The sequence below is a fragment of the Elgaria multicarinata genome, chromosome 20, assembly GCF_023053635.1.
Source record: "Elgaria multicarinata webbii isolate HBS135686 ecotype San Diego chromosome 20, rElgMul1.1.pri, whole genome shotgun sequence".
Lineage (NCBI taxonomy): Eukaryota > Metazoa > Chordata > Lepidosauria > Squamata > Anguidae > Elgaria > Elgaria multicarinata.
The window spans coordinates 12813003-12825047 of NC_086190.1; the positions used below are offsets into that span (position 1 = coordinate 12813003).

A 12045-nucleotide genomic window follows, 5' to 3' on the forward strand; every position below is an offset into this window, starting at 1 on the left:
ATCCAAGTGCAATTGTGGTTCCCCACCCCCACCCCCCAATCCAGGTTATTTATTTATTTATTTATTTATTGCCTTTGTATACCGCCCAATTTGTATACTGCCTCTGGGCAGTTCGCAAAACTAAGACCATTCAAAGTATAAAACAACAGTATAAAACCATAATATAAAATACAATATAAAAGCAATAAAAGGTAAGCGCGGTAATGCAGGGCAGGAGGTGGGCTCCGGAATAACGGGCTCAAGTTAAAGGAAGCCAGATTCCAGCTGGACATCAGGAAAAACTTCCTGACTGTTAGAGCAGTACGACAATGGAATCAGTTACCTAGGGAGGTGGTGGGCTCTCCCACACTAGAGGCCTTCAAGAGGCAGCTGGGGGATTCCACACGTCGTACTGAGGGCGCTTCCATGCGCCCCCAGTGCGCCCCCAAAGCGATCGTGTAGCTTGCCTGTTCAAAGAGACGAGGAAGAGGCATCCTTGCCGCTGCCACCCACCTACCTCCTCGCCGGCCGGGTCGGTGAGCTCGGCCGACCCCGCCTTCTTCCGCCGAGCTCTCCGACCCGGCCAGCGAGGAGGTAGGTGGGTGGCAGCGGTGGCAGAAAGGACGCCTCTTCCTCGTCTCTTCCAGGCAAGCTACACTATCGCTTTGGGTGCACACTGGGGGCGCATGGAAGCGCCCTCAGTACGACGTGTGGAATCCCCCCTGGACAACCATCTGTCAGGGATGCTTTAGGGTGGATTCCTGCCTTGAGCAGGGGGTTGGACTCAATGGCCTTAGAGTCCCCTTCCAACTCTACTATTCTGTGATTCTATGATTCTGTGAAATGGCTGCCGGTGCTGCGGTTTTTCCGGCCAGGTAGTCCACGCTCCCTTCTACCATCTGTATTTATCGTTTCCGCGTCGCAGCAGCGATGCTGCGCCATTTTGAGGGAATCGGATATGAAGCTGCGTCGTATAAACTTCCCTCAAGTTGAGGAAGACTGCCTTATGGGAACTGCAGTCCTTACGGAAATCAGTTGCATTTCACGATTCATCATCCGGCAGGAAAATCTGAAAATGCAGAAACTTAACGAGAGAGAAAGCCCCCCATGCACACCCCCCGGTAGGAATTCATTTCAGCTGCAACCAGGAAATTGACCCAAATCCCCAAGGATTTCTAAGCAGCCCAAAGCAGGGTTTGGGATGGGTGTGTGTGTGAGAGAGAGAGAGAGGGAGAGAGAGAGCTTGCTCAAATTCTTGGGTGGAGTCTCTTCTGGAGCCGAAAGGGCGTGAAGCAAACTTGCTGAATTGTCAGGAATGTTCCTTGCTTGACTTTTATCTTTTCACTTCTGAAACAAAGCGTCTGGAAATTCTCGTCCGCTTGTTCCCCGGCTCCAGGCGCTTATAAGCAGCATACTGGGAAGCGGATCCTTGTTTACTCAGCAATGAGAGAGGCTGCTAAGGGCCTTCCAAATCCCCCTGGGAGTCCATGTAAACTCTTGCAGAGAGAGAGGCTTAAAAAAAAGAAGTGAAGATGAAGAGAAGCAGAGCCAGGAAGCTGGTCTTTGGATCCTCTTAATCCAAGGCACTGTTCCAACGCTGGAAAAGTTTTCTAGACAGGAAATTTTATTCTGCTTACAGTATCAACATGGCCTAATTTTCGTTTTGCTCAGGCCGCCGTCAGATTCTGAAGTTAACCTAATAGCTTTGACGTTGGCGGAGATCATAGAATCATGGAATAGTAGAGTTGGAAGGGGCCTACAAGGCCATCGAGTCCAACCCCCTGCTCAATGCAGGAATCCACCTTAAAGCATACCTGACAGATGCTTGTCCAGCTGCCTCTTGAAGGCCTCTAGTGTGGGAGAGCCCACAACCTCCCTAGGTAACTGGTTCCATTGTCGTACTGCTCTAACAGTCAGGAAGTTTTTCCTAATGTCCAGCTGGAATCTGGCTTCCTGTCACTTTTTTCTCAGTTTGCAGGCAGCGAGGACGTAGCAAGTGATTCAGATTGCTACTTCATAGAATCATAGAATCGTCATCATAGAATAGTAGAGTTGGAAGAGGCCTATAAGGACATCAACCCCCTGCTCACTGCAGAAATCCACCTTAAAGCATCCCTGACAGATGGCTGTCCAGCTGCCTCTTAAATGCCTGTAGTGTGGGAGAGCCCACAACCTCCCTAGGTCATTGGTTCCATTGTCATATTGCTCTAAGAGTCAGGACATTTTTCCTGATGTTTTGTCGTACCACTCTAACAGTGAGGAAGTTTTTCCTGATGTCCTGCCAGAACCTGCTGTCCCACACTGGAGGCCTTCAAGAGGCAGCTGGACAAGCATCTGTCAGGGATGCTTTAGGGTGGATTCCTGCATTGAGCAGGGGGTTGGACTCGATGGCCTCATAGGCACCTTCCAACTATTCTATGATTCTATGAACCTGGCTTCCTGTAACTTGAGCCCATGATTCCGTGTCCTGCACTCTGGGATGATCGAGAGGAGATCCTGGCCCTCCTCTGTGGGACAAACTTTCAAGGACTTAGAGTTCTACCATGTCTGCCCTCAGCCTTCTCTTCTCATGTTCTTTCCTCTTTCGTTCGTACACTCTCCAAGGTTGCTGTCCTTTCCCCACAAGGTAAAACAGAAGAAACCCCAGTCTGCTGCTCCCAGGCCCCTCATCTGGATTTATCTAACCCCTTGAATCTTGCTTAACACAATTTGTGCCAAGATTCTCTTTTGAACACGACCTGCTCAGCCAAGATGTACAGAGAGATGCATTCCAGAGGGACGACTGGTTCAGCATTTCCCTTCTCTGGCTCTACATTAGGAACTGCTCCACCCTGTGCAGGAATGGATTCCTGGCTTGCTGCCCGGGTTTTGTATGTGTGTGTGTGTGCTCTCACGCGCACCCATGCATACATGCACAGGTTTATTTTGTTTGATCTAAACTCATTCTTTTGATATCAGTGTCCCTCCCTCCCGATACTGAACCCGGCATTTTCATAGCTTGGAGCAGAGCAAGGCAAGCTGGTGTCCTCCACGTATTTTGGACTACAGTTCCCATGGTCCCTGACTGTGGATGATGGAAGTTGTAGTCCAGCCGTCTGGAGGGCGCTCTGCCCTGGACAGAATCATCCTCGACCTAAAAGAAGTAGCAAGCATGGGTTTGAAAGGAATGGGAATGATTTAATTAATTCACTGGCGTGGCCTTTCTCAACCAGCCGTGCTGCCTGGGAATGATGGGTATTGCAATCCAACACATCTGGAGGGCACCTGGCTGGGGAAAGCTCTACAAATGCAGTGCCCTGCCCCCAAATTTTATTTCTTTATTTATCTCTTTTCTATACCGCCCAATAGCTGAAGCTCTCTTTACCGTTCACAAAACTTTAAACTGTATGATACAACATAAAATATGGAAGTTTAAAACCAAATATAAAACCACAATATAAAAGCACAACCAAAATAAAAACGAACAGCGATGCAGAGATTTAAAATACAGATTTAAAATGCAGTTGTAAAACAGCAGAGTCAAAAGACTAGGGTGGTAAAATGCTAAAATACTGGGGAAATAAAAAAAGGTCTTCAGCTGGCGTTGAGTACCAGGCGAACCTCCTTCGGGAGCTCATTCCACACCTGGGGTGCCACAGCAGAGAAGGCCCTCCTCCTGGTAGCTACCTGCCTCGCTTCCTTTGGCAGGGGCTCACGGAGAAGGACCCCTAAGGATGATCTCAGGGTCCGGGCAGGTACATATGGGAGGAGGCGTTCCTTCAGATAGCCTGGCCCCAAACTGTTTAGGGCTTTGAATATTAATACCAGCACTTTGAATCAGGGCTGGAGCTGTACTGGCAGCCAGTGAATCTGAAAAAGGTCTGGTGTGATGTGGTCTCGTTGGCCAGTCCCTGTTAGAAAATTTGCTGCTTTGTTTTGTACCAGCTGAAGTTTCCGTACCATTTTCAAAGGCAGCCCCACGTATAACGCTTTGCAGTAATCCAGACAAGAGAACGGATAACTGTAGCTAGGCTATCTCTGTCCAGATAAGGGCGTATATCAGCCAAATGGTGGAAACTTGCACAAGAAATGAGCTACATGTGGGTATATGTCCACATTTATCATTGACCTTTGTTTATAACTACGAAGCAAGGTAGCCTTCGCCTGCTTTCCTTATTGCGTGATATGTTGGTTGCTAGGCATGGAAATAGGTATGAGAGGAGGATGTGGATTGGTGGGGCAGAAAGTAACACAAGTAGCAGGTATGTGAAAGAACTTGCACTGTAAAAACTTGGAAGACATCTAGAAGACCAATGGGGAAGGATGTTTGGCGAGCACTAAAAAGGTTTGAGTAGCGGGGAGAGGAAAGGCCTCCTCTGTCTGAGAACCTCGCGAGCAGCTGCCAGCCAGTGTAGATAATACTGGCCTAGATGGACACATAAGGCTGGTGGTGATGCAGCTACCGTATTTCTTTGATTTTAAGACACCATCGATTGTAAGACGCACACTAATTTCAGTACCACCAACAGAAGAAAAGCTTTGATTCTAAGAAATAATAAACACACCCGCGATTCTAAGACGCACACTGTTTTTAGAGATGTTTATATGGGGGGGGGGGAAAAGTGTGTCTTAGAATCGAAGAAATACGGTAGTTTCATTTTGCTCCATAGAACTGAGTGGGAGCCATTGAGAGTCACGTCTAGAGCCCAATGGAGAAGTCTTTCTCCCTCTTTCCTGGCCCTGGAAATTGGGCTCATCCAGTGGAGCTGGGCAACGGGAGAGTCAGGACAGATGAGAGGGCGTCATTCTTAATGATACAGCGTGTAATTGATACACAGAACTTCTCTGCTCCCAGGCGAGGTGGCGGCCACTGGCTTCTGTCGAAAGTGGTACCTCCATGGTCAGAGGCAGTATACCTCTCTCGCCGAGTTATGATCTCATGCAGCCTTTCCCAACTTGGTACTTTCTAGATGTGTTGGACTGCAACTCCCATTGGGCAGGTTGGCTGGGGATTATGGGAGATGCAATCCACTGAATGAGGGCTGTGTTCAAGGGTAGGCGTAGTTGGGCACCTGCTGAGGGCTCACATCTCAGCAGGGGCCCACAGACAAGAGACCCCCTGGACTTCTCCATGGCAACCTGCTTGCTCACCTGCCTCTCGCTCTGGCCCAGACAACGGTGGACGTGAGAAGGAGGAGCAGGAGACGCCGTGGCCTCCTGGTTCTCTGCTGGTCCAGCAAGCAAGTGGGAGCCATGATGAGGAAGAGGAGGAGGAGCGAGGGCAGCTGGTGACCATGGTGGTGATAAGGTAGACTGTCTGTCTTATCACAGAATCATAGAATCATAGTATAGTAGAGTTGGAAGGGGCCTATAAGGTGATCGAGTCCAACCCCTTGCTCAATGCAGGAATCCACCCTAAAGCATCCTTGACAGATGGTTGTCCAGCTGCCTTTTGAAGGCCTCTAGTGTGGGAGAACCCACAACCTCCCTAGGTAACTGATTCCATTGTCGTACTGCTCTAACAGTCAGGAAGTTTTTCCTGATGTCCAGCTGGAATCTGGCTTCCTTTAACTTGAGCCTGTTATTCCTTGTCCTGCACTCTGGGAGAATCGAGAAGAGATTCTTCTCTCTGGGAGGATCGAGAAGGCCTCTAGTGTCGGAGAGCCCACAACCTCCCAAGTGCCCTCAAAAACCTCAAGCTGGCACTGAGGTCAACATACCCGGAGGGCACCAGGCTGGGAGAGGCTGACCCAGTTGTTCGTTACAGCACAATCCTAGCCATGTCCACTCAGAAGCAAGTCCCATTGAGTTCAATGGGTCTGGGTCCCAGGGAAATGGGTATAAGTCTGCAACCTTCACGTCTTCATTTCCCCAAAAAGTGCTGTTGACCAGTGCCCTCGTTTTCCCTCTCCCTCCGCCACCCAGATCCGAACGCCGGCCACAGCCACAACGTCATCAACGTCATCATCCCCGAGAGCCGCGCGCATTTCTTCCACCAGCTGGGCTACGTCCTGGCCACGCTGCTACTCTTCATCCTACTCCTGATCCTGGTGGTCCTCGTCACTCGCAAGCGCCGGAGGAGAGGTGAGCGTTTCCTGTTTCTAGGGCTCCATCCGTGCATACGGCACATAAGTAGGGATGTACCCATTGTGTAAATTCCATCCTGTCTGCGTTTCACAGATTGGCAGACGCCTTATGTTCCGTCGTTTGACCATAAAGGGAATTGGATTTTTTTTTTTAGTTTCCGAATTTGCAGAAATTCGCAGTTGCGCAACTGCGCAAATCCCGCAAAATCGTGCATTAACCTATAGGGAAAATGCACATTTTTAGCTAGGGTTTTTCTCTTTTCCTGTATTTTTCTATTACCAAATTTGTGTGAAATTCAGGAAAGTTAGAAAAAAGCCCCTAAGTTTGCGGAATCCGCCCGATTGGAGAAAAGCCAGTCCACTCTGGAATCTATGGGTCAGATTCATAAAAATTCACTCATTTGATTCCGTTGTGGATTTCTCCGACATCCCTACCCATAAGCCTCCACTCCCCCTTTCACAAAAGACAAGCCCTTACCCAAAGGATTCTTCCAAACAGCATTTAAACTTCGGTAGGGGTGTGAAAGGTAACGGAGGCAGGAACGAGGGTAGGAATGGACGAATCAGTCTAGCTTGATGCTTTTAAGTCAAAGGTTTCATGGGAAAGGTGGGTTTTGAGCTTGGGTTTGAAGGAATTCCGGGTACGGGTGCCAAGTTGTCGTTCGCCATACAGCTATGCATTCGTTTTTTAATGACTTCCTTTGGGTCCATTCCTCACTCGTTCAGGGATGAAGTGTTTACCTTTTTCAAACAGCAGCCTTTTCAAGAGGCTGCTTCAAGACAGTTGCTTTTTTATTTTCCCAGAATGCCCAGACGTGTCGTTGTTCTGGGGCATTCTGGGAAAATAAAATGGCCACCACAGGCAGCAGCAAAACCAAAAAGGGGGGGGGGAGTTAAAAGAAAGAACCTCCTCATCACGGAGCAATTCACCCTCCTCATCACGGAGCAATTCATGTCTACCCCTTGATATCTTCCCCGGTCAACAGCTTGTTGCTCGACTCGTTTGAATTGGTTCCAGCCAAAAACTATTGCGAAGACACTGCTTAGTGATGTCTTACTCATGTCTTATTCTCCTTGGACGCTGAGGTCCTTGAGTGATAATTTATGTATTTAAAACATTCGCATCCCGCCCTATATCACTAGGATCTCTGATATAAATATCCTATCCTCTCTTCTTCCTAGGTTTTGAGTACAACGTCAAGAAATACGATGAGTAAGTAGGAACAGGATTTGTCCGACGGGGACGGAACACTGCCGTTTCAGACTCTTTGTCCAGAGTAGCCAGGATTAAATTTGAGGGTCCTCTATGTTCTGTGTCGTTCAGCCCTTGTTCCCAAATGGCAGCCACCCAGGCAGGCAATTGGTTCGCCTGTACGGCCTTCTGTACGAATCAGGGAAGGAGAGGATACTACCCCTATCTGCTATTTTTCCACATTTACACTCTCTAGCAGCCTCAGAATTAGCTAAAAGTCTTTGAATTGTAGATCAAGGAAATGTTGTGAGATACACAGAGCAGAAGGTGTAAAAATGAGGGGACGTTATTGCTCCTCAAGTGGTAACATGTTCAGGGGCAGAGGATGGGTTTTACGCAGTCACTTTCCGAGTGAATTCTGGAGATGTTTGTAATAGCTGCTTATTTAAAGATATAAATGTTTCATATGATGTGAAAGGTGAAAGCAGCATCTGTTTTATTAGCTAGTAGCCACTAGTCATAAAAAGCCCATCAATGCTCATTTAAGCAAGAGGATCTCTGGCTATTAATTCTACAAAAGCCTTGAGCAAAGGCTATAGGCTTCTCTACACCAGGTTGTTTATCCCGCAACTTTACTAAGGCTTCTGCGTCCAGATTCTTTGTGGGATTATGATCAGTCCTTCACATGCACTTCCCCTTTTTTCTTTGGGATTTTTATTTCTTGGCGAGTTCGATATGTTTCATTATACAGCCACTAGATGGCACTAGATGTAATATAGCTGCGATTATAGCACAACTCCGAAAGTACACGGAGGGATTCCAATCGCCATTTTTAAAATACTGCATTTTCTCCATTACAAATAACGCAGCGCAAATGGTCGCAAAGCACAGGAGAGGCTCTGGAGGTTAACGAATCATGTAAAGGACCCCACAAATGTCTGTGAGCAACCAGTCTCAATCACAGGGTAAAAGCCTGGTGTAGAGAAGCCCCATCTCTCCACTCTTGGCATAGCCATAACCATAGAGTTGAATATGCATCTGACCAACCTGACCATTACAAAAACAAAAACTTTTTTTGCTTTGCCAGGAAAGGTATGAATCTCAGAGAGCTCCCAATCGACACGGAGGATTTGTCCAACTACAAAAGTGAAGACATTAAGCTGGGTATTTATTTCTTTTTTTAAAATGATTTTTTTTAGGCCACCTTTTTGGGTAAAACTTTAACGCTATTGGAAGTTCTTTTTGGGGGCGGGGGGATTGACACTCTGTGCATGCTCAAAAGACATGCTCTTCACACATGCCAGGGCTGAGCTTTAATAGTGGAAATAATTGGGTAGTGCTAAGGGAACTATGGTGCAATATTCCCCTGAAAATCCACCTCTCTCTCCCTCTCTCTCCCAACCCAAATCTACCTCTAACTTAAACTCACGTGATCTAGTCACATAGGAGTCTTCTGAACATGTGTGGCTTCCAGGGGCAAGGAAAGACTTTGAGAAAACTTACAGAACTGGCCTCAATTCTCATTCATTCTCTCTCTCTCTCTCTCTCTCTCTCTCTCTCTCTCTCACACACACACACACACACACACACACACACACACACACTTTCTATCCTGAAGGAGAGGCTATCAATGGTTACTAGCCCTGATGGTTATGTGCTACCTCCAGTATTTGAGGCAGTAAGCCTGTGTGCACCAGTTGCTGGGGAACATGGGTGGGAGGGTGCTGTTGCACCATGTCCTGCTTTGTTGTTCCCTGACCGATGGTTGGTTGGCCACTGTGTGAACAGAATCATAGAATCATAGAACAGTAGAGTTGGAAGGGGCCTAAAAGCCCATTGAGTCCAACCCCCTGCTCAATGCAGGAATCCACCCTAAAGCATCCCTGACAGAGGGTTGTCCAGCTGCCTCTTGAATGCCTCAAGTATGGGAAAGCCCACAACCTCCCTAGGTAACTGGTTCCATTGTCATACTGCTCTAACAGTCAAGAAGTTTTTCCTGATGTCCAGCCGGAATCTGACTTCCTGTAACTTGAGCCCATTATTCCATGTCCTGCACTCTGGGAGGATCGAGAAGAGATCCTGGCCCTCCTCTGCGTGACAACCTTTCAAGTGTTTGAAGAGTGCTATCGTGTCTCCCCTCAATCTTCTCTTCTCCAGGCTAAACATGCCCAGTTCTTTCAGTCTCTCTTCATAGGGCTTTGTTTCCAGACCCCTGATCCATCCTGGTTGCCCTCCTCTGAACACACTCCAGCTTGGCAACCAAGACTAGGTGGACCTTTGGCCTAATCCAGAATGGCATACGTTCTTAATAATCCATCTGCATGGTGTCTTAAGGACTTTGGATTGTGTGTGTGTGTGTGTGTGTGTGTTTATTTATTTATGATGGTGGGTCATCCTACCACTTCTGTCCAAAGCTGCTTCCTGAACCGAGCACCTTTCTCGCCACAGATTACAAGAACAATATCGTGAAGGAGAAAGCGGATCAGAACAGGGCCCTTCCAGCCAAGAATATTGACTTAGACAAAGGTAAGATAGTGCTGTGGATGGGGGAGACCCCTTCGCCCTGCCTAAACACCCCATGGCATGTTGGGAAAGGGCGGGTCACTCCCTAGCGTGAACCATGCGCAAATGGAAAGGACGGGTTTGCAGCGTTTGACGGAAAGCAATGTCGGTTCCCTTTGCCCGGAGTCTCTCATCAACCCACCACAAATGGCTTCCAAGGGGTTCATTACAAGTTTTTTTGGTAGCTGATGAGTCACCCTCTCCCTTCAAGAATCCACTCGGCCCTGATATTCACTTCTTTGGCTCCACTTCGAAGCGTTTTTGACACCGAAGCCAAATTTTGTGTTTTGTTCAGTTCTAGGCAAATCTACATCTGGGACATGAAGCTGGTTGACTTTCCTGCACCACAGGGAATCATGGGAACTGTAGTTTTATTGTTTTTTTTTTTTTAAGTTTTAGGAATCTCCAACTGCAAATTCTTAGTGCAGCCAACTATAATCCTACAAAATTGTTGCCGGGTTTTATTTTTTATTTATTTTTATTTTATACTGTAGTTTTAAACTTTAAAAATTATATTGTATCTGATCTTGTTATATTTTACAGCTTCAGCTGTTGTGAACTGCCCAGAGAACTTTAGCTATTGAGTCGTATAGAAATAATAATAATAATAATAATAATAATAATAATAATAATAATATCATCCAGGATTCTTTGAGGAAGCTATGACTGGTATAAACTGGATATAAGCTTGTGATGCAGATAGGATCTTTATGTGTTGAGAAATCAGGAGGATTTCCACACAACCTGCTTGTATTTTTCCTTTCCTTTTTTGAAGTCAGAACTATGAACTATGGAATTCAGTTTGTTCAGTTATTCCCCTTTCTTATAGAATGCTCTCCTATGCAGGCTGGGGAATGCTGGGAGTTGTAGGACATTTTCCTGTCTAAATATGCATAGGATTGCACTCTAAGTTGGTTTGAACTTCTTTCAAACTGGCTCTAACCTGTGTTCATTGCCTCCAATACTAAATGTGTTGCCACACTTTCTCTGTATAAAGCAACTCTGCTGTAAGTCACATAAGGGCAGGATCTACATTACTGCATTATAACAATTTTGACAACTGTTGGACACATTCCATATACATTTCTCAAACTGTTTTCAAAGGGTTATATCCTATTTGCTGTAGATCCGGCCCAGACTTTCCAACAGGTTCATTAGCCCATAGCTGTCTACTCTAATGGGCAGTAACTCCTCACTTTTTTAAGGCAGCTCTTTCCTTGCTCTGTCGCTTGATGTCTTTTCACTGAATACGATAGCACTTGAACCTGGGACCATCTCTGTGCATCCCCCTGGCACCCTGGATAGAACAAAAAACCCGGAGAAATCCGGGGAAATCCTGAAATTTGGTCACCCTACAGAGAATGTGGCTAACATTTGCTCAAATGCATAATGTGTAGACGTGTATCAGGGATACCCTGGCATGAAATCCCGCCACCTTTGATCCCACTAACTCTTTGTCTCCTTTTTTGTTTTGTTTCCAGATTTCAGGAAAGAATACTGTAAATGAAAATGACGACTCAAAGCTACTGGCTGGCCCAGAAGCTCCAATCAGAATTTAAGCGAATGAGAGAAACTTCATTTTTCAATCTTATGTCATCCTTCCACTTACCAAGAGCTCTCTGTAGACTTTCTTCCTATCTCGCGGGTAATGAAAGCTTAGATGACATTGTAGTCCTATATATACCAGTTGTCCCCAAACTGGTGCCCTCCAGATATGACTCCAGATGTGACTACAACTCACATCATCCCCAGCTGGCCAATCCAACTCATCCGGAGGGCAGCAGCTTGTGGAAGGCTGCAGTACATGTGTACCTGTGAGTAAGATCCACTGACGTCAATAGCCCTTACTTCTGAGTAGGCAGGTACGGGAATGCGCTGTAAAACTTCCTCTTCATTATCTTTTATGAGGATCATTTAGGGAGGGAGGGGCATCTTTGGGTGGGGTTTTTTTTTGGTGGGATTGCTAACTCCCCCCCCCTTTTAAAATGCCCCCTTTCCCCCTTTCTTTTAAATAATTATTTGGTTTCATTTACATCAGTATTTTTAGAGGTTTGTTTTTTAAAAAAGATCTGTTGTCATTTTAATAAGCTGAAGTAAGTAGAAGCTTGGCTTTCTGTTAAACACAGAACAGATATTGTGGTATTTCTTATTGCACCAACATTTACATTCTTCCCCGCACCCCCACCACAAAACACGGCTGCCTTGACTCGGAGCTGCTTCCGCAGTTCTTGAAAACACGCTCGCTTT

General features: G+C 46.5%; 1 protein-coding gene across 1 annotated transcript in view; it reads left to right on the forward strand.

Moving 5' to 3' along the window:
- Positions 1 to 11695, forward strand: part of MXRA8 (matrix remodeling associated 8) — a 29524-nt gene extending 17829 nt beyond the window's left edge. Inside the window, exons 6-10 of the mRNA XM_063145055.1 lie at positions 5884 to 6042; positions 7227 to 7257; positions 8324 to 8400; positions 9685 to 9762; positions 11280 to 11695. Coding sequence (XP_063001125.1) covers positions 5884 to 6042; positions 7227 to 7257; positions 8324 to 8400; positions 9685 to 9762; positions 11280 to 11305 — 371 coding nt within the window. The 3' untranslated portion in view covers positions 11306 to 11695. The remainder of the gene's footprint in view (positions 1 to 5883; positions 6043 to 7226; positions 7258 to 8323; positions 8401 to 9684; positions 9763 to 11279) is intronic.
- The last annotated feature ends 350 nt before the right edge of the window (positions 11696 to 12045 follow it).